At 37.0% G+C, this 23261-nt stretch overlaps 1 protein-coding gene across 1 annotated transcript in view; it reads left to right on the forward strand.

Moving 5' to 3' along the window:
* ADAM23 (ADAM metallopeptidase domain 23) overlaps positions 1–23261 on the forward strand; it is a gene marked incomplete at its 5' end in the record, with an annotated part of 173423 nt that overhangs the window by 139579 nt on the left and 10583 nt on the right. Inside the window, 7 exons of the mRNA XM_011993918.1 lie at positions 87–137; positions 859–922; positions 2168–2273; positions 5336–5455; positions 7446–7614; positions 8765–8876; positions 22622–22712. Of these exons, the coding sequence (XP_011849308.1) occupies positions 87–137; positions 859–922; positions 2168–2273; positions 5336–5455; positions 7446–7614; positions 8765–8876; positions 22622–22712 (713 nt within the window). The remainder of the gene's footprint in view (positions 1–86; positions 138–858; positions 923–2167; positions 2274–5335; positions 5456–7445; positions 7615–8764; positions 8877–22621; positions 22713–23261) is intronic.

The following is a 23261-nucleotide window of genomic DNA, read 5'->3' on the forward strand; positions in this document are numbered from 1 at the left end:
CACCATGCTTGCATTATATATAGTATACACATTATCTGATGGTACCTAGCATGCTGAATATTAACTAAAAAGATAATATTTTGCAGTGCCCACCAAATCTTCATAAGCAAGACGGATATGCATGCAATCAAAATCAGGTATGCTGGGCTATAAATTTTAAGTGTAATTTAAAAAGGATTCGTTGGAAAGTTTTTTTCCTTTTTTGATCAATATTAATATAACTTCGAAGGGAATTTTACTCAAGTAAATGATTATAGTGGGATTCTAATTTAGAGTTGCTTCATGTGATGCCAAATATTAAATATATTTACCTCTGGTGACAAATTGCCCAGATTAAGAGAGAAAAAAAAAAAAAAAAAGAATGTAATGGCTGAAGAACTGGGAGTCTCATTTATTGAGTTGTGACAATTTTTCAGTAATTTCAACCTGCCTGGTGTGGGAAAGAAAATATGACACTCTGTCATGAGTTTGTTTGTTCCCTGAAGCCATATTATAACTTACAGGTAAGTATCATGATGTCAAATGCAGATTTGATGTTTTCTAACCATCCATACACAAAAGAACCTAAGAATCATTTTGGTTCTCTCACAGAAATATACCAGTTTTTGTTTACTGTAAAATTTCAAATTTTAGATGTTTAGTTTACATTTAGAGAGCTGTACAATGAGTTCTGTTTAGAGTTTTAAATTTTTAACTGTTATTCTGAAGATGTTTGTGATTCTTATTGGTCACTATAAAAATATTAGAGTATGAAATGAAAAAACTTTATCCAAGTGAACCAGAAGGAGACATTGTAGTAAAAATGTTGGGGAAAACAAACTGACTGTGTGTGCCTCACATGTGTGCTCCTGTCCCCAGGGCCGCTGCTACAATGGCGAGTGCAAGACCAGAGACAACCAGTGTCAGTACATCTGGGGAACAAGTAGGTCGCATCTCCTTGCTTGGTGGTTACACATACCATTTTCTCTTGTAGTGTTCTTCTCTGCCAGTCTTGCTGAGATGCACAGCTTGGAGTGATGTTTTAAAAAAAAATCTAGAAAGGATGAGAATAAAGAGAACTGTGAATCTTAGTCACAAAAACTATAGAAAACAACTGCTTAAGTTGGGCACTTGTCAGAACTGAGCAGTGTCATTTAGTGGCTGTGGCTCTCAGAGAAGGGGTGTTGCATTCATTTGCAAAGATTGGGTTGAGTACAGTGTGATTATCCAGCCACTTGTGTGATTTATTTTGTACCTTGGTTTTAACATTTGACCCCCTTTTTTCCATTAACACACACAAGTTAGCTTTCTGGTTTTTACCCCGGGAAAATACCAGACTTATTTTTTAAATTTTGTCATTTACTGTCTCACTTCAAAGTGAAGAGATGCATGTACTTCCTGAGATGCAGACAGGTACATGGCCATGATTCTTAGTACATTCCCTAAAAGTTCATGCGCATATCCTCTTCCTGACATTTACATTGCCTCTCTAATAATATCAGTTCATGAGGGCCAGACAGGGGGAAGAATGAGAAATGAGTCTGCCTTTCTAGCCAAGGCTGGGTTCACCCCAAAGGAAAAGAAAGCACACAAAAGGAGAACAGGGCTCCGGCACGAGTGATTTTAGAGTTTGGCAAATATCATTTCTTTGACTGATTTACATTCAGTGCTTTAGTTTTGACAGAGAAAAGATAATGGAGACATTTGTATTTTGAAAGGTTTAATTATCAAAACTCAGGTGCCAACATAAAACCTCAATGGGCTACAACTTTGTAATTAATTTCCTAATATTGATATAAAACAAGATTAAGAATGTTAGTTGCCTGTGTGTCACTTCACCAATTCCTGCTGATAGTCATTCGCACCTTCCATCCTCAAACTCACCAACAAGCATTGGAGAGAAATTTGTGTCTCAGGCTAAAACCAGTGTTGTGTTGGAACTTTTTCGTATTAGCTTGCAAGAGCCAATTGTTAAATTTTTAGGAATTTTGCAAGCCCATGGACATCACATTGAGTGTGAAATCAGCCATGGGGAATTTATGCCATGGAAACTTGCAAATGCTACAAATCAGGATGTTCTTTTTCCTTGTCCTGGAGAATCAGGTGTTAAACACTTACTGGCACATTACTGGTTATGGATAACAAAGAAAATGAAAATTAATTTTCTTCTCTTGCCTATGTCCAAAAGAGGCTGCAGGGTCTGACAAGTTCTGCTATGAAAAACTGAATACAGAAGGCACTGAGAAGGGAAACTGCGGGAAGGATGGAGACCGGTGGATTCAGTGCAGCAAACAGTGAGTGGTCAGCTCTGAGGGCATCATCACTGGACTTGGAACCCCTTATTATGCAAGTGCAAAATGAGCACAAAATAAATGCTAATGATTTTTTTCTAAGTGTTCACCTATTCCAAAATTTAAAGTATTTGTTTTTAATAGATATTATTATATCTAGAGGCAAATGGCTATAGATTAAGCTGTTACTATGCTACAGAGTCATGCCATTTCCACAGAATTCAGAAAATTTCTCAGGTGCCATATTTTACTTCATTTTTGTTCTGACGAGATACTTTGCCAGAGCATTACAAATTAATACTAGCTTTTAATTTTCTACTTTTACTAGAATATATGGCCTATGAACGTAGTAGTATACATGTAGTTTAAAAGCAAACTATGTAGACCATATATATTTTTGCGACGAAAGTGAAATCTTACTTTTTTTTTTTATCATTTCACAAGTGTAGTAACATTTGATTTATTCAGATATCTAATATTTACACCAGAGATTTTTTTTCCTTTCCAAAAAGCATCTAGTTAGTACATATTAAAGGCATCTTTACTCAGGAAATGAGATACTTTCAGAGCACATTGATATTTCTTTCTGTCTGTCTTTTTTTTTTTTTTTTAATTGAGACTGAGTCTTGCTCTATCGCCCAGGCTGGAGTGCAATGGCATGATCTCAGCTCACTGCAACCTCCTCCTCCTGGGTTCAAATGATTCTCATGCCTCAGCCTCCTTAGTAGCTGGGATTACAGGCACCTGCCACCACGCCTGGCTACTTTTTGTATTTTTAGTAGAGATGGGGTTTCACCATGTTGGCCAGGCTGGTCTCAAACTGACCTCAAGTGATCCACCCTCCTCAGCCTCTCAGTGCTGGGATTACAGGCTTGAGCCACCATGCCCAGCCTGATATTTCTTTGATTAGTTGAGGAAAGTTAGAATTCTCATTAATTAGGTTATTAAGGTTAATTCAATTACTGTGGAACAATGAAATCATCCCTTCTAAAGCAATGAAAATTCTCCTAATTTTGAAGCAGAGCAAGAATTTAAGGGAAGCTTTATTCTCAGTTAATGATCTCTGTTATATTTTACAAAACTTTGCAATTCCATGTAGTCTTTGATGATGAATGAGGCCATAGTAGGCAACAAATCTTTGACTATAATTTTAAAAAAATTAAACCAAAATAATAGAGAACAGAGCTTCTTATCTGATGTCTCATGAGTGAAGCACAGATGTTCCAAGATGTTGATCCTCAGTCCTTGAGGTGTCAGGGAATAGGAGCAAGGGGAGCCTGAAGTAGTCAAAATCCATGGGATTGGACACCTTGAATTTGATTAGCTTTATTCATTCACTCCATGTCCTAGAGAATCTGATTATCTCTCTGTTTCATGACCTCAAAAAGTTTGAGAGGCATTGGATTAGATTATTGTAAAAGATAGCTTTTTAGTATCTGGTAATAGAATACCCAATCCCCAATAAGGTAAGGGAAATTAATGTGTTTGAAACTTGAAAAAAATGTGAAATATATGGCCAGACACGATGGCTCCTGCTTGTAATCCCAGCACTTAGGGTAGCCGAAGCGAGTAGATCGCTTGAGTCCAGGAGTTCAAGACCAGTCTGGACAACATAGTGAGACCTCATCTTTGTTTTTAAAAAATTGTTAAATGTATAAACATAAAAATAAACAACACATAAATATACGTTTTACCAAATAATTATGAAGTGAACTCCCATGTCACTCCTACGTGGGTCAAGAAATAGAACATTGCAGCATCATCCCAGAAATAGTGCAGATACCTTCATCCTGACTTTTCTTTAGAGTTTTACTGCCTAAGTTTTCATCCCTAATGCTTCATGTGTTATTTTGTATTTTGTTTATCAGTTTCTCAAGTCCAGCATTTTAAGAGTTTTCTGTGGTGTGTATAGCTCTCTGTTGTTCATTTTTATTATTTATTTATTTCACTTTTATAAATGTACAAATAAATGGATATACTATCCTTTAGTTCTCCATTCTGTGTTGATGAACATTTAGATTGTTTTCATTTTTTGGCTATTAGGCATCATGCTGCTATGAATATTCTTGTATATGTAACCTAGTGCACATTTGTACCTCTTTCTGTAAGGCCTGTACATAAGTAGAAAATTTCCTAAGTCATAGGGGATGTTATCAGTGTTACCAAATGATGTCAGACTGTTTTCTAAAATGGCTGAACTAGTAAATTCTACCATCAGTATTATGTATATAAGAATTTTGTTATGCCATATTTCACCAACACTTGGTATTATCAGACTTTTTGCTTTTATCTGTTCTGGTGGGTATGACCTGATATATTAGCATGGTTTTAATTTGCATTTCCCCAGATTACAAGTGGAATTTAGCACATTTTTGTACATTTATTGTACATGAATTTCCTTTTTTTGTGACGTGCCACTTTAATTCTTTGCCCATTTTTTAGGAGTCATTGTTTACTTAACAGACTGGAGGTAGAGGTCCTTATGGTGCATGAATTTAACAAGGTCACCAAAGACCCAGATAATTTCTGCCCCTCCATCCTGCAACCCTTAGCGTGTTGGCTTTTTGTCCTTATGCTTTGTGAACTCATGATTGTGAAGAGGATGCAAAAGCTACACATTCAAAGCTAGGAAGTAGGGATAGGAGCAAGAGGTCTTCTCCTTGTCAGTCTCTAACCTTTTATCCCAAAAACAAAATCCTCCCAGTCACTCCCTAGCCAGCTTTTACTCACGTCTTCACAGCCCAGGGGCCACTTTCAACTCTAAGAAGAGGAGAAGGGGGAATGGATAGGAAAGTGGGTGTCGCGAATGAGAGTACCAAGAATAGATGAGACAGCAGTCATGATCCATCTTTCAGGGCTGGGCACTTTGCTGTTCCAAACAAAACTGTGATCCTCTTAGCAAAGAAGGAGGGGGTTATCACCTACCAATGATATATGATCAAATGTTTTTGTTTAGAAAGAAAGAGAATATTTTAAAAATTTGAATAAATGTGGACCGAATCGTTTGGATTTTTTAAGCTTGATTCCTCTTGTCTGGTCTGTTTGTTTTCTTTACACATGTTCAGTGATGTGTTCTGTGGATTCTTACTCTGTACCAATCTTACTCGAGCTCCACGTATTGGTCAACTTCAGGGTGAGATCATTCCAACTTCCTTCTACCATCAAGGCCGGGTGATTGACTGCAGGTAACATATTAAATGTTGGAAGACCTCATAAGCCATGAGAATTACAAATTTCAGAAAATCAAATTTCAAAAAAATCAGAAATCAAAGATTTTTCTAGTTTTTACAAGAGGAAAGTTAACTTAGATTTTATTATCACCTTTCATGTTGACAGTCACTTAAAAAAAAACAAAGTTGTATATTGACTTGCAGCTTACATTTGCTCAAAGTTATACTAGTTAGTAGTAATATACCCTTCTTTGTCATCATAATTTAAGAGCAGAATTATGGTGTTCATTCTAACCCATTATTAAAGTTTTAAGCATTAGAGTATGTCACTATTTGAACACTGTGTGTGTGGTTTTTTTTTTTTTATGACTGAAAAGAAAAAGAATTTAAGCTACAGTTTATGTAGTTTATGTCTGGTTTGGAAGATGGCTTAACAAATACCTAATCACATATAGAAAATATTTATTAAAATAGTAGGTAACCTATAAGCAAACATTTGATATCCAGTTGTCTGTGAGTACAAGGCATGTAGATACGAGGCTTATTTTTGTTTATCCAGGGAGTCATATTATATTCCAAATAGGTATTGTTTCCTTCAAAGTAGTCATAATTCTAAGATACTAGTTTCTTACTCAATGTTGTTGCTAAAACACTTTTGGCCTTCCCCCTACAGAATTGCCTTCAGCGTCTGCAAACTTTTAGTATCCTTAGAGTACCATAGCTTCACCTTAAGTGAGATAATACAAGATTTGGGATGATCCAAAAGTAATTTTAGGAAATTGATTGGGTACTAAATTGGATAATGCTGTCTCGGTCAAATGGTTACTTCTTTCCTGGCTTTTAAATGGCTCTGAAGACAATTCTAACAGGGTCTCAGATAGTGAGAGCCCTCCTGGAATAAATTTGTAGTCTCTAAAGCTAGTTACTTTGACGTATACAAGCTTTATTTGAATGTGTGTTTTCATGCCTTTAGATAAAATAGCCTTGTTAAATTATATTGTTGTATATACTAAACTAGCATATTTGTTAAATATTCAGCAAGATATTCTGTTAGTGACTATAGCATTATCATTCAAATTCAAATTATTCCCAACTTTGAAATTTTAGAAGTAAGCACTAAAACACATGAAATAATCTTATGAAACCACTGTCATATATGTGGTCTGCCATTGACTGAGATTTTTTACACAATGGTAAGTACTTGCCTATCTAAACATATCTAAACATAGAAAAGTCATACTGCCCCTTTTCTATATTTACATATGTTTAGATAGGCAAGTACTTACCATTGTTTTATAATTGTCCACAGTATGCAGTACAGTAACATACTATACAGGAGTTTAGCCCAGCAGCAATAGACTAGACCATCTAGCAGTGTCAGTGTATAGTAGGCTATACCATCCAAGTTTGTGTAAGCTCATTCTATGACATTTGCACAAAGACGAAATTGACTAATGACACATTTCTTAGAGTGTTATCCCCATCATTACGCTAGGCATGTCTGTAAATATCAATAGGAAAAAACTGGTTTGTTTACTTTTTTCAATTATGGATAGTCAGATCTTCTGAAGTAAGAATAATATTTTTCAAAATATTTTTTATTTGCTGTTTTTGTTCATCATCTGCTTTTTTTTTTTTTACTATGCTACATCTGAAAGCCTTAGAGAGCTACTAATATATTTGCTTCTTTTGTTCTCATACAGATACTTCTCCTTTAGTCTTAATGTTGGGTCTTGAAAACAAGTGAAGATTTAGAATATACTTTGTGCAAATGACATTTTTCTTGTTGATGTGTTTTCTAATAATGATAATGAGTTTCTTTTTCATGCTCTTTTATTAAGGAAAGGTAGGGAAAGGGGAAGAAGAAGAGGAGTAAGAAAATGCTAGGAGAAATCCACATCCACTGACAGCCTCTTCAGTTTCATGAAGAGCAAGTCTCATTCGTGTTGATGTTATATTTCTAAGTGTGGTGCGAATGGTTATATGGATATCTTTCTTGTTTTAGTGGTGCTCATATAGTTTTAGATGATGATACGGATGTGGGCTATGTAGAAGATGGAACACCATGTGGCCCGTCTATGATGTGTTTAGATCGGAAGTGCCTACAAATTCAAGCCCTAAATATGAGCAGCTGTCCACTTGATTCCAAGGGTAAAGTCTGTTCGGGCCATGGGGTAAGTAGGTATCAATGTGACAGGTGGAACCTTCATGGTCTGGCATGGTCACAGTGGCTGGACTTTCAGCCATTCTCCTAGCCAACATGGTGAAACACCATCTCCACTAAAAATACAAAAAATAGCTGGATGTGGTGGTGGGCCCCTGTAGTCCCAGCTACTGGGGAGGCTGAGGCAGAAGAATCGCTTGAACCCGGGAGGCGAAGGTTGCAGTGAGCCGAGATCAAGCCACTGCACTCCAGCCTGGGCGACAGAGCAAGACTCCATCTCAACAACAGTAACAACAACAACGACGAAAAGGCCACATTCAGCCTTGTTAATCGCAATCATGGCATTAGAATATTTCAGATTAAAAAGCTTCCTTGTTTGATTTTATCATCTCTAGTAATCTGTCCCTGAATGTATTTCTCAGGGAGATAAGGGTTTAAACATTCCTGTGTCTAGTTTGCTGATTGTTATTTATTTCATCTAGATTACAGTTCCATTCCAGCATGCTGGCGGGTCCCTGGAGAAAGAGGGAGGAGACAAAGATCACTCTGGGGTCCTCAGCTTGGCTGACTGAGAAAAGAGGGTTACCAGGGTCTAGGGGTGTTGGGATGGGGTCGGGGGGAATGCTTGTTGGGCAGGGAAAGTGCCGCCAAGTGAGTTTGGTGTTGGACATGGTGATAGTGAGGTCATACAAGGCATTGGTGATTTATGTCTCCTGGCCTTTTATCTCCAGCAATGCTTTTGAGCCCACTATCTATTAATTTATTGAATGAAGTATATATGTTTTTAAAGTGTGTTCCTAGAAACAGCTACTTCTGAACAAAGTAGGAAAAAGTATCTTATCAGACATTTGTATACTTAAGTAATATCATGATTCAGTTTAAGAATAACATGAATAATTCAATTTAATTTGAGAATAATAATAAGTAATTGAAGAATTTCTTCCTTTTAATCTTTTTCTTTAATTAATGGAAAAAATGTTACACAATATGATCTATGCATTATTACTTCATGTCTAGTGATCACAACCATGGGAAACTTTAAAAAGAAATTCCAAATAGCTTTTAAAGCTTCCTCCCTGCCCCCATGTCTCTTTTACATCTGTCACCATTATTCTACAAAATACAGTGAAAATGCTGTATCTGTTCCTTTTTCTTCACAGGTGTGTAGTAATGAAGCCACCTGCATTTGTGATTTCACCTGGGCAGGGACAGATTGCAGTATCCGGGATCCAGTCAGGAACCTTCACCCCCCCAAAGATGAAGGACCCAAGGGTTTGTGTGATTTCGGTTTCAATTCATGGAATACTGAATTCATCGACACTGTTCCAATGCATCAATATAACATTCTCATCGACTTAAGAGGAGACACATAAGGATATCTCTTTTTGCCTTTGAAGTATATAATTTATGTTACTGCAGAATTAAGGATTCTGTTATATCATATTTTTAAAATGTGTTTGAATTACTTCTTAGTCCGGAACTGAGACTGGAAAGAAGTAAATATACACATTTTCTTTAATACAGTATTCTTTTTCTCTTTCAACCTTTTTCTCTTTCCATAGTCACAAATTATTTTGTAGTTTGTCTAAGCTATGCCATTTTTCTAATAGATCAAATCTTTTTGGCTGACATGAGACTCTGGTTACTTTTCAGTGTCGGAATCTCCCCAGAAGGAAGTTGTCACCTTCCAAGCTCTTTTTGAACACTCTTTTGACTAGGAAGGAGTTGGAATTCTTCACAGAACTTTCATTCTTCAAAGAAAATGTGAAAGATCTGGACCTTTGTTTTAATCAGTCATTAAGAGGAGATAAATTAGAATTTGGGGATTAGAAAGAGACTCAGGGGCCACTTAGGACCACTCTCTATTTTTGCAGATGAGAAGGCCCAGACCCTGAGGTCAGGTCACTTACTGTAGTCACCGAGGTAGTGAGAGACAAGGCTGGGACCAGGACCCAAGTCCCAAGTGCCTGATCTCAGACTCTTGTTCTCTGCCCATCCATTATATCATCTTTTTTTTTTTTTGACAGGATCTTGCTCTGTCACCCAGGTAAGAGTGCAGTGGCACAATCATGGCTCACTGAAGCCTCAAACTGTAAGGCCCAAGAATCCTGCCACCATGCCCGGCTAATTTTTTTATTTTTTGTAGAGACAGTGTGTTGCTATGTTGCCCAGGCTGGTCTTGAACTCCTGGCCTCAAGTGATCCTTCCGCCTTGGCCTCTCAAAGTGCTGGGATTATAGGTGTGAACCACTGCGCCCGCCCCTCTTACATCATCTTTTTTTTTTTTTTTTTTTTTTGGGAGACAAAGTCTCGCTCTGTTGCCCAGGCTGGAATACAGTGGTGTGATCTTGGCTCACTGCAACCTCTTGCCGCCCAGGTTCAAGCCATTCTCCTGCCTCAGCCTCCTGAGTAGCTGGGATTACAGACACCTGCCACTGCACCTGGCTAATTTTTGTATTTTTAGTGGAGACAGGGTTTTACCATCTTGGCCAGGCTGATCTTGAACTCATGACCTCGTGATCCACCCACCTCAGCTGGGATTACAGGTGTGAGCTACCGTGCCCGGCCTCTTACATAATCTTATAATGTAGTCTGTGTTATCAGGAGTATGGTAATCATTTTTCATTATTCTCCTGATTCCCAACCCCTCATACAATTTTCAAAGATCTAGAAAAACCATCAGTCACAAACAGGCTTACTACAGCATCTGTTACATTGTACCTAAGAAGCCAAGGAAATACTAGAACCAGTTTTTATATACAGGGATGACATTGTACATCAGCTTCTTTATCATGGTACTGCTAACAGTTTTTTTTGTACGTAACTGCCATGCTTTTCTCTGACGGGTTGGAAAATGCATATAGGATTAGTACCATTTTGATCCGCTTAGTTTTGGATGAAAATTTATTGAAACTCTCTGAACGTCAGTATCGTTTATGTGGGAAAAGATGATTTCAGATGCAGATAAAACTCTGTAGTCCTCAATTCCTGAAGAGATTTAGGCTGATTCAGACGCATGTGAATTGTTCAGTAATAGTGGGTGTGTTAAAACACATTTTATGCATTTGCTTAATATGCCCATGATATTAAAATTCTGTAAGAATCATAATCACACCCTCACAGTCTATTTCTGTTCTCTTCCTTCTATTTCTAAAAGGGAACGTATTCCACTTTTACACTTAGTCTTTTGTTACTTTAAAACTAGAACAAAAAATTCTTGGATCCACCTTCTGAAGTTAGATTTAGAGAAGATTTAAGCTGTAACAAGAGGAGCCAAGGTTCATTCTTTCCAGATTTTCTCTCCACAGTGTGTCTGTGATTTTTTTTTTTAAGATCTAGATGCTGTTTCCTCAAGTGATGTATAAAGATGCCTCAAAGAGTCTAAGAGCTAAATTTACTTAGACTCTGCCTTTTTTCTTTAAGTAGGGTACAGGATTATTAATTGTCTAGTTCTATAATATCTATTCCCTGTTCCTTCACCCACCCATGCCTAAAAATCTTTGGAGGCATTCAGTAAAGAAAGCCACGTTCTAGAGAAAGAGTACTCATAGCTGCCTTTTGTTTTGTTTTGCTTTGCTCTCTCCATTTAATGTGGTAGCATCCCACACTATCTTTAAAAAAAAAACAAACAAACAAAAAAAACAACTTTTTTGATCCTTCAAGGAATACATAACTTACTGAAGAAAAATTTGAAAATACAGAAAATATTAAAACTCAGAGGTGCTCAAGATAAGCATTATTGGGCCTGGCGCAGTGGTTCATGCCTGTAATCCCAGGACTTTGGGAGGCCGAGGGCAGGTGGATCACCTAAGGTCAGGAGTTTGAGACCAGCCTGGCCAACATGGTGAAACCCCGTCTCTACTGAAAACACAAAAATTAGCCGGTAATGATGGCACGTACCTATAATCCCAGCTACTTGGGAAGCTGAGGCGTGAGAATTGAGCTTGAACCCAGAAGGTAGAGGTTGCAGTGAGCCAAGATTGTGCCACTATACTTCAGCCTGGGTGACAGAGTGAGACATTGAGTCCCCTACTCATCCCCCCCAAAGAGGCCAGGCAGGGTGGCTTACACCTGTTATCCCAGCACTTTGGGAGGCCCAGGCAGGTGGATCACCTGGGGTCAGGAGTTTGAGACCAGCCTGGCCAACATGGTGAAACCCCATCTCTAGTAAAAATACAAAGATTAGCTGGGCGTGGTGGTGCATGCCTGTAATCCCAGCTACTCGGGAGGCTGAGGTAGGAGAATTGCTTGAACCCAGGACGGGGAGGTTACAGTGAGCCAAGATCGTGCCATTGTACTCCAGCCTGGGTAACAGAGCGAGATTCCATCTCAAAAAAAGAAAAAAGAGATAAGCATTCTGGTATGCTGCTTTCCTGTTGCATGTTTTCTTTTTCCATTCTTAATGAAGACAGTGTAGTCATTGTAAAGGTATTCATTGGTTCTAAAATTATTAAAAACCTTATGAATCTCTAATAATTTTTATTAAATTGAAAATAAGTCATTAAATGAAATAAATGACCTAGTTATTTTTACGAATGTTTAGATTTCCAGAAAAATCAAGCAATTTTAGTACAAGTAAATAATAGCTTTTATCTATAATAGCTATCTGTATCTTTTTAACCTCTTTTAAAAACTCTATTAATCTACTGGTAAAACAGAAACTAAAAAACTTTGTTGTAGATTATATTGTTTTGTTTTTGATTGTCAGGTTAAAAGAAGATTCCAAGTGATAAATTATGTGCTTTTCTTTTTATTCAGTTAGCAAATATTTATTGACTACTATTTAAAAGATAACATATGCTTGGCATACAGACACTTCATAAATATTACACTCTTTCAAAATATGTAAAGGAAATGAGATGCGACATGCTAGTGCCGCTTTTCAGTTTGTCCATATTCATTTGTTTTGTTGCCTTGCTGAAGAGTAATAGGTAATGGACTCAAGTTATTAAAACAATCAGTGTTTTATTGACTGTAGGCTCAGCAGTGTGTGGGACACTAAGATTTTTCTCAAAAACTGCATATTGTGACTGGGCGCGGTGGCTCACACCTGTAATCCCAGCACTTTGGGAGGCCGAGGCAGGCAGATCATGAGGTCAGGAGATCGAGAGCATCCTAGCTAACACAGTGAAACCCTGTCTCTACTAAAACTACAAAAAATTAGCCGGGCAAGGTGGCGGGCGCCTGTAGTCCCAGCTACTTGGGAGCCTGAGGCAGGAGAATGGTGTGAACCCAGGAGGCGGAGCTTGTGGTGAGCCGAGATCACGCCACTGCCCTCCAGCCTGGGCAACAGAGTGAGACACTGTCTCAGAAAACAAAAACAAAAACAAAAAACTGCATGTTGTGTCTTTTTTCTCATGATCCAACTGGTTTGATTGGCGCCTGCCTGATTGAGCACAGTGTTTGGGCCCTCCCCAAATGCTTGCCGTTTATAATGGGCACCACCCACAGTGGCCAATCATATCCATAGATGAAGGTTTTCTGTATAGGTGCAGTAAGAGTATTAAAAATACTTAGTTTTATTTAATTTCAATGTGCTTCCATTATATAGAGAAAAAAATTCAAGAAGCATAATGAAAATATGGCCTTTTAAAAAATCATGAACATGGACATAAAAGATAAATTGTACCCGACTGCCCTTTGGATCAAGACCAAATTAGTAAAAATGAAGGCGAATATTATGACTCCATCTTCATTGATTTGAGAATGTCAGAAATGAACTGACGTGTTTTGGGTATTTATTTTAACTGTAAGTTCCTGGAAGAATAGGAAATTCAACCTCTCCTGTGTGGGGACTGAAAGCATACCTGAAAGCATTGCCACTGTAGTCACCCTGTACTTGCTCCAGTTGTCCGCTGTGGACCCATAATTTAAGGCCTGCTAGATGATTCACGCCAACTTCTCAAACCAAACTATTGAAAGACAAGAAATAGGATCTCAAAGCACAACCCATGTGAGCAAGGATTTTTTTAAAAGAATTTTTGTCACGTTACTTTATTTTTTCTACATTGTTGTTTATTTCACATACAAAAACCCTGTCTTAATTTTATTTTTAATTTTTTATATTTTTAAAGCCTAGTCCTTCTCTCAACTTATTTCCACTGAAATCATTATAGAAAATTATTTTGCTTTGTTCTACAAGGACAGAATGTATTTTAACTCTGTTTAAAAGACCTAGAATTCTCTCCTGTTACAGGGAGATCCACATCAAGTACCCTAATTGTTGTCTGTATATAGACACCTTCTCAAGGTGCTTACTGTAGAATACGGTGGATATTTTCTCGTGTGATAGTTTACATCACCATTGTAAGAAGGAAGAGAAACTGGGACATAGCTGATGTTTTCAGTGGTATGTGTGGGCAGAGATATTATTCCTGGGAAGCTTTGGTCAGACCTTTTTATCACAACCACACTCATCAAATCAGAGATAAAAAGGGCCTTAGAAACAATTCAGTCTAGACCCCTTGTTTTACAAATAAAAAACTAAGTTTTCAGGGTTAACAGTGAGTGAGTGGCAGAGCCAAGAATATAGCATAATCACCTTATCTTGAGCCAAATGCTTTTTTCTGTTATTTCACACTCCTGTTTTGAAGTTGAATAATGAGGCTAGGCACAGTGGCTCATGCCTGTGATCCCGATCACAACACTTTAAGGAGGCTGAGGTGGGCGAATTGCTTGAGCCCAGGAATTCCAGACCAGCCTGAGAAACATGGAAAAACCCCATCTATACAAAAAAATTAAAAAATTAGCTCGGTGTGGTGGCATGTGCCTGTAGTCCTAGGTACTTGGGAGGCTGAAGAGGGAGGATCACCTAATCCCATGAGGCAGAGGTTGCAGTGAGCCAAGATCACACCACTGCACTCCAGCCTGAGCAAGAGAGTAAGACCCTTCTCAAAAACAAACAAACAAACAAAAAAGCTGAATGTTAAGTTATTCTACTAGTTCTTATAGCATAATAGCTAGTAGAAAACGAAACAGTAACTAGGTAGTAATCAGGCTTATTAGCTGATCCATTACTTGTCAATGGTGCTTTTTATGGAATTAGATAAGAAAGGAAGTATTGTATTATTAGCATTTAGTATTTTTAAAACAATAGTTTTGAAATCTTGCTTTCTAAAGTATTAACCTTGAGGAGTATTTAGTGTTTACATTTACCTTTTGCAATATATCCTTTTGGTGACTATCTTTGTCAGTGCACAAATCTTTGATTTTATAATTTAGATGATTAGATATGAGAAGTTATCCTTATCATATATGATTATGCTTATGTATAATTATGTGCTACTTGGATTTTTTTTTCAAATAACAATGGCCTTATCAATAACCCAAGGATATATTAAGTTTAAAAATTTTTTAATACCTGTGAATTTATTTTGTTTCAGTTCAGAAAAACTATTTTCATTGACAGCATAAACTGAAATATATCCTTACATGAAATTATTTATTTTGCAACCTTTTAGACATTTGTCCATGTGTCTACAAATGAACTTGTTTTTTTCTTTTTTGGAAAAGAGTAAGGAGATCTGATTGTACGTATAATGTATTGAAATACGGAGCTACATACCAATATTATACACTAGTACATAAAGAGTTTATTTAGTATTTACTTTTCTAGTCTTGAATTGTAGTGGAATAATAAATCCCTGAAGAAAGAACTTTCGTCCATGGAATACAAATGATGACTCTGATGCCTCCTGCCTATGAAGTATTAAAAGATACAGGATTTTAACCCCCTTTGGAATCACGTGGGAAAATAATGCACCTTCTTATTTGAGAAACTCTCTAAAAATAAGGGAGAAAAAACCCACTCAATTTCAAAACAGCGCATTTTCAAAATGTCTGAAGCATGACTTGTCTATAAAGGAATTCTACATATAAAGTAGAAAATCTTAAGAAAAGGATAAAATTTATAGTTTTTGATATTTTATACTTACCAAAAATTCTATGTTTTAGCACAAGTAAACCTAGATAGCAGGGACCAAGACTAAAAATAAACCAACAAGTAATGGAAATAAGCAAGTAAACAAAAATGAAAACATTCTGCTAGGTAATAAACAGATTCCACAAACACGTTATACTGAAAAGTAAGTATATCAAAGAGTTAGGGAGCAAAGTTAAGTTCATAATACAAGGATTGTGTTGTCAGCTAGAAGCTGTAAGAGTTCCATCTCCAGGTTTGGTAGGATGAGAAGGAAAATAAGATATATCATCATGTGTCCAGCATAGTTCCTTGAACAACAACAACAAAAAAGATAGTAGGTAATGAATGAGTGAATTAATGAATAAATTACAGAATAGATAAATTAGTATAGAAGTAGAATTTTTTTCCATGAGATGATAAATTCTTTGTAGCTATGAAAAGTAGCTGCAACCTTCATTTTCAAATATGTCCCCTGTAAAAATCCACCCACCCGTGAGCTACTCAGTTAATTTATGTCGAGGTGATGCACAAGTTCCTACTTGCCACAACAAAGTTCAGCGCTCTCTAAAGGAAGAGAACAAAAGCAAAGCAGGATAGACAAAAAGAAAATCTTCACATCTTTAAGAGATAACCATGTTCAGTACAGTGACAAAGAATCAAATGGCACTTTACATGTATTTGCAGGATACTGTGTAACTCAAAGTAGTGGAAGGGAGAGAGAACAGGGAGGGTAGGGATGCTTTTGAGAAAGCTTTTTTCCCCACTTTTATCTTGCTTTAGCGTTAAGAGTACTTATCAGTTAAGAATGTAGAGATAATTATTCTTTCTCATTGGAGATTACAGACTATATCTGTTCATCTTGAACATCCATTTGAAGCCTCTGTAGAAATGTCTTGTTCCTCTGGTTGTATTTCTAAAACCTACATGATTTTGTCTTGTTTCTGCAGTGAGAAATTATATCCATAGCAAAGACAAAAGCCTTTTTAAATTATTTTTATTTATCTTTCATATAGTTCTTACAATTTCTAAAAAATTAACATTCATTTAGTATCACAGTTTATGGGAGAGGGTTTTTTTCTATTATTTAGCATACGTGGCTTATATAAAAATTGCAGAAGTCATAGGACTGTCATGTATTGCAGCTCTGAGAACCAATGCCTAAAACTTAAGCAAAAAAAAAAAAAAGTTATGGCCAGGCACAGTGGCTCACACCTGTAATCCCAGCATTTTGGGAGGCCGAGGCGGGCAGACCACGAGGTCAGGAGTTTGAGACCAGCCTGGCCAATGTGGTGAAACCCTGTCTCTAAAAATACAAAAATTAGCCAGGCGTGGCGGGGTGCACCTGTAGTCCCAGCTGCTTGGGAGGCTGAGGCAGAAGAATTGCTTGAACCCAGGAGGCAGAGATTGCAGTGATGCAGTGAGCTGAGATCGTGCCACTGCACTCCAGCCTGGGTGACAGAGCAAGACTCCATCTCAAAAAAAAAGTTATAAAATATGTATTTTTAGTATTCTGAAAGCAAGGGTTTTCTAAGGTCTTTTTAAAAATGAGGCTTCATATTTGGAATACCTTTCAATCCCAGTATTTGCCTCCATAACTTGAAAATCAGAGTAGTTCAGGTGATTTTGAGTTCTAACATATTGTCATAGTGGGGAAACATTGCTGCCACCTTCAGTGTTGGTCTTCTTCCCTTAGCCTTCAACACTCTCAGGGGACTTTTCTGTTCTCTGTTGTGTCCCCATCTTTTTTGTTTGTTTGTTTTTTTAAGAATCCAGGTTGTGCTTAGTCAACGGTAAAACTAGAATTTCTCCCTTACATTATTATCTTGTGATAAGATGAAGCAGTATACAGTTGCTTAACAGGGTTAGAAATCCAAGATTCTCTCTCTCCCTCTGGGAGAATATTTAACTGAAAATGTCAGTGAGCCCAATTGTAAGCCTTAAAAAATGGTGGCTTTGAGTCGTGGATCTTTGTTTTGTTTCACTGTCTCAGAGCACACAATACACGTGAAGGGCAGCCTTGTTGAAGCCAATCTCTGTTTTCATGGAAAAGGTGATCTGAATTTGATTTCTATAGAAATACGAGATAAAGTGTATGTATGTCCACACACTTGTGTGCACACAGGCACAGACGTACAACTGCAAACAATGTGTCTTCCAACTTTAACACCAAACTTCATTTTGCCTTTGAAGGGGGAACCTTGGGGACCCCCACTCATTCCATGCCCATTTTCCAGGATAGGAAAGCTGTACACAGAAGCAGTGACATAAAGTTATTCAGAGTCTCACTCTGGTAGTCATCTACCACTTGGTGGTCTGAAGCAATTAATATGGTTTCCCAGAGACCCTAACTTTCTATCACAGCATAGTTTATCCACTTGAAACTACTACTAAACAAAAAACAAAATGTCCAAATACTATGACAGAAATCCAAACATTGCAGACTTATTGGAAATATACTTTTCAATAACTTCCCAGGTAAACATGTATTTACTTTTAAAGCTATTCTGTCTTGAATTTCTAAGGATCTTCACAAAACTGAATGATATATTCTGAATTTTGAAAAGATGTAGCTTCTTAGGCATATTTTACAGTTTGAGAATTTTATAAACAATTACCACTGGCTTATTACTTTTGTAATTAAAATACAGATTTGCTGTTATGCAATTTACTTTTTAATTTTACCTCACATCTGGTAGGAACTATAACAGATTGAATTATTTGTGTGTTTATAAATATGTATAAGATAATTATGTTTTTTAAAATTAGGATGTGCGGAGTTTGAAGGTAAATTCACAGTTATCCTCAAATATCTTCAATGTGTATGTAGATCTTAATTTCAAATCTTATAGCAAAAAAAATTCAATATTTAGCCAACTTTCAAAGCATGTCCTGAATAGATTATTTTGTATGTTAGTGAAATTAGTGTGTAATTTCCTTTGTAAAAAAATCTCCGTTTTCCCTCCACACAGTGAATATGGCCACAAGCAGGCTAATAGGGGCCGTGGCGGGCACCATTCTGGCCCTGGGGGTGATTTTTGGAGGCACAGGGTGGGGAATAGAGTAAGCATCCTTGCCAGTTTCAGAGTGTTTCTGTGTGGTGCCTGGTGTGTGAGGCGATGCCTGTACCTGACCCCATGTCTCGTCCTGTTGACCGTGTTTCCTGTGGTAGTGCACCTTGTGGTGTGACTTGGATATTGCTTGTGTCCTGTGGTTTTCTTTTGTCCTGTAGAACCTTCTCCTGTCTGGAACAATGTGGGGCATAACATAACACTGGGTGTGCTTCCGATATCTTCACAATTAAGGCAAGAGTCCCAACACTTCCATTGCTCCTCCACTTTGTAAAAGTAATTTTAAAATACAGACATTTTTTTTAACCATTTATTGGCAAAGATACTTTTATGTGTGTGTTTTCTTAGGATTCTTGTAATAAAGTTAATCTGTGCCAGTCAAATAAACTTACATATATAACTAGAAATTATCAACAGTTATAGCACCTTTTAAAGGTGATAAAAATGATAACTACTAATGTTTTCTTCATGCATTTAGAATGACATAGGAGGCTGCAGCTTAACTTTTTAAAAAGGAGGTATTTAGCATACTGCCTTCCTATTTTTCCTGTAAAATAGGTTAATAATTCAAAATTGAAGTCTACATAAATATTTGGAAGCAAGGAGCATTAAGAATGAAAAAATATTTAATCCAAACCTGTATAACCATAAGTGAACAGCTGCAAATCACCTGGTGGGTTGGTCTTAAAAGTAGCCAGGGTGTAAATAAATATATTGTGTGCCACTTGCCCATTAAGCTGTCACAAAAATACAGTTCTCCTGATGCTTTGATTTAGGGTGCTCTGTACTTGATCCATATCCTCAGAATAGCTGTCAGTTCTCCATGGGACACTGCTTCCTAAGATTGCTAATCTGTAGATTAAAATATTATCATGATTTTTTTCTTCTCTCTCTAATTAGAAAAAGAATATTTAAGAATGGCAGACATAACCCTTTACACAGTCTTTTCTATCTACTCTGGTGGTGGTAACAATTCAAAGTGGCCCAGGATGAATTATTAGTATCTTCAGGAATCACTAGATATCTTTTACTCAGCCACCCCAAATCATGGGCTTATTGTGAATATCAGACAAGTTTTTCTTTAGTTCCATTGGTTAAAACAAATGGGTGCTCCTCTTACGTACTGGAATTGGGAGACCCAGGCACCAAAATAGCATTAAGAGGGAAGCAGGTTCATAGTTCACACCTTGTGTTGAAGATGACATGAGTGTTCTTTCTCCTGGATTCAGGGGCTTTGACCAGACTTTGATCTTCCAACTCACAACTCATCACTATGGACTGTGAAGCTGGTTAGCACAGGGGAAGCTAGAAATACTAGAAAAGAGATTTTGTTTCTCCTTGTGTGTTAGAAAACAAAGACCATAACAGGGATAAAAATATTTAGAGACAAGAACTTTGTCCTGTAAAATTTCCCCTTGGATCTGTTGACTGGGTTATATACAGAAGAAACGTTCCTCTTTCAGGGCCAGCTCCATGCATGCATTTATGGGAAATTCCTCCTTGACAAATGGTAGTTTTCTGAAAATCATCCCAAATGCATTTTTTAACATTATACATTGGCTGTAACTTTGGTGTCCTTAAATGTACTAATAGAAAGGATGAATTTAATAATCCTTCCTTTAAGTCTTAGAGATAGGTAAAATCAAAGAGGCCTTTCTTGTAACATATAGTCCTTGTTACCAGCATTTGTTTTCATCAGTCATTTCCAGTTTTGTTCGTTTGTGACTATTTCTAATTGTGACAGGTAAGTCTGTGTAAGTGTATATATATTTTTTCTAAAGATAGATTTGTTATTCCTAGTTTATGAGCACTAGTTGTCTCTTAGCTTACTGATTTTTTTCCCTTCAAATTCCAAGTTTTAGCATAATTGCTCAAGGAGTAAATACAGTTTTTAAAAAAATAATGTAGTACAATATAGATGGTCTTAACATTTCTTAGTTTAACTGACAGAGTAATGTTCATTCAGTCACTAAGAATTCCATGGGCAGTTTTTTGTTTTTGTTTTTTTAATTTCTACTCCTTAGTTTATAAGTCAGGAATCATTTTTCATGAGTTATGTATTGATTCTAATCCTAACCTATGTTTTCTGAAGCTAACTAAGTTCAAATCATATCCAAAGCATAGAGTATGTACATGGTTATATATTTTTTAATGTTTGTTTTGAAATTTGATTCTCTGTTGAAATGTGGGGAGGAAATACATGTAAATGGAATAAAGTTTCATTAAAACAGAAGTTAGCAAACTTTCTGTAAAGGGCCAGATGATAAATAGTTTTAGCTTTCAGCCTACAGGGTTGTCTGTCACAACTTCTCAACAATGCTGTCTTAGCATGAAAGCGGCCATAAACAATATGTAAATGAATGCGCATGGCTGGGTTCTGATAAAACTTTTTTGCAAAAACAGACAGTGGGGCTAGATTTGGTCTGTGGGCTCTAGTTTGCTGATCCTTGACTTATAGGATATGTTTTAAAGTCAAACAAATCTGTGTTCACATCTTGCCACTATCACTCACTAACTTCTAGAAGCCTCTGTTTCCTCATCCATTAAACAAGGATAGTCATAGTTCCTACCTCATATGATTTTTGTGAAGATCAAATGAGATACTATATGTCAAGTGCTCAGAACTGTGTCCGGCACATAGTAAGTGCACAATACAGTAGCTAAACTATTTTTATGGCTCTCATTATTATTATTATTGATGTATCTCTAAAGGCAACTGGGATTCGTTCTCTAGATGGTCATTGGTTAGTCTTAAGAGCATGTCACAAGCCCAGGAGCCTGAAGAGACCTGCACCCCTGAGACTGTATTGCAGCTGTTCTCTACCTGCCCACCAAGCCCTGGGTGGTCTCTGAGTAAAAACACGTTATGCATATGCAATTTGAGTGCCACCAAAAGTGACATCCATTTATGTACACAGTTGAGGGCACTGATGTGAGCAGAAAAGAGAATTTTTTACACAGAAATGAATGTATACACAAAACTCAGGGATTTTAGAGAAACTGGCAACATTGGCTTTGTGATTCTTGGAGCAGGGATAGATAGGACTGAAAGTATTTTGTTGTTAGGGGACATTGTACCTGCATATTAGCATCCTGAAGGATGGGATATTTAAAGTAATTATTATACTAGGTTTAAAGTTGCTTAGATTTTAAAATGCTGAGCTTAAGGAGAGGAGTGAGTGAGTGGACAGGAGTTACTAGAATATGGATTAGCTCTTACCCTTAGCAATTGATAGAAATGCCACCTTGTCTTTTCTTTCTTACTGTCCTTTGGCTCTCTGCTTTTTTATATCTCTAAGCCTCAAAGTTCTGTTAATAACAGTGGGAACTTTAAAGCTATTCTCAGTTGAATCTAAGGAATCTTTTTACCATTTCCCCAAAGTTACCCAAATGAGATTTATGCTTCCTTATATCTTGCCTTTGGAACCCCATTTTGATCTTTACCACTGTAAGGACTGTGAAGAAGTGTATCTTTGAGAGAAAGGCTTCAAAAGTCAGATCTGTAGTGATGACTTCCTTCTGACTGCTAAATTTTAACTGTCTCCAAGTGGGGAATTAAAAAGTTAGAATTCCGACCACTTTTAGGTGCTTTTTGGAAGGGCATTGTAGCAGAATGTGTTTCCTTTCCTCCATGACCCCATTTGTCAGTCAGATGGAGCTAATCTGAATGCAATGGTGTTCTCTATGTGCTTTTACTTATTTGATACATGATACTTGGAAAAGGGAAGAGAAGAAGGATGTGTAAAGACAGTAAGTGGGGCCTATTTGCTTCCAATTCTGTGAAAGGTGAATTTAATGGAACTGAATTATCAGTGGTACAGAAACTTTAGATTTAAAGGCATGTAAATCCAAGTAATGCTCACCATGGCATCTAAAGTGCAATTAAGCTAAGTAAATAAAGGCAATTTTAAATGTTTAGCCGTCTTTTACACAGGATATTTACTTCCTGAAACTGCTTAACTGCCTTTCCCTTGTGGTAACGAAAGTGGTTGGTTCATATGACTCTCTTCCCATGATCCTTTGTCACAGGTCCTAGTGCCACCAATCTCATAATAGGCTCCATCGCTGGTGCCATCCTGGTAGCAGCTATTGTCCTTGGGGGCACAGGCTGGGGATTTAAGTAAGCAATGCCGCATGTCTTCTTCTCAGTGGCTCTGGCACTTCTCTTTTCTGCTTACATAACCAAGTTTTGAGTTCCTGCTACAAGAGCTTAGGTTCTATCAGTCAAACTGCAAAATGTAAGTCTTTTTATTCAGAAATGGGTTAGAAGTGAAGAAACACGGACCCTTAACTGTCATTTTCAGGCAAGTGGGAAATGTAGAAGGAATTCATATACACTGATTTTTAAGGAGAACAAAGAAGTTCTTCAGTAGAAGACAGTCCAGCTTATAAGACCAGGCACTCTGAGATACATTCATTTCTACACAGGACATCGAGGAAACCATGTAGTTGGAAATAAGTGGATGTAAATTGCTTGTATCTGTTTAAAACTTGTTTGTAGTCCACTGATATTTTGAAATTTTCACCACCTGAGTAATCACGCAATCATTACATGTATTTTTCGTATGTAACATAGTATATGTAGCTTTGTGATTTGAAAAGCTTTATAGTTTAATAAAAACAGATTTTAAAAGTATTTGTGTAATCCTCAACCAACTGAATTGGTTTT

This window comes from Mandrillus leucophaeus, unplaced genomic scaffold (assembly GCF_000951045.1).
Source record: "Mandrillus leucophaeus isolate KB7577 unplaced genomic scaffold, Mleu.le_1.0 Scaffold436, whole genome shotgun sequence".
Lineage (NCBI taxonomy): Eukaryota > Metazoa > Chordata > Mammalia > Primates > Cercopithecidae > Mandrillus > Mandrillus leucophaeus.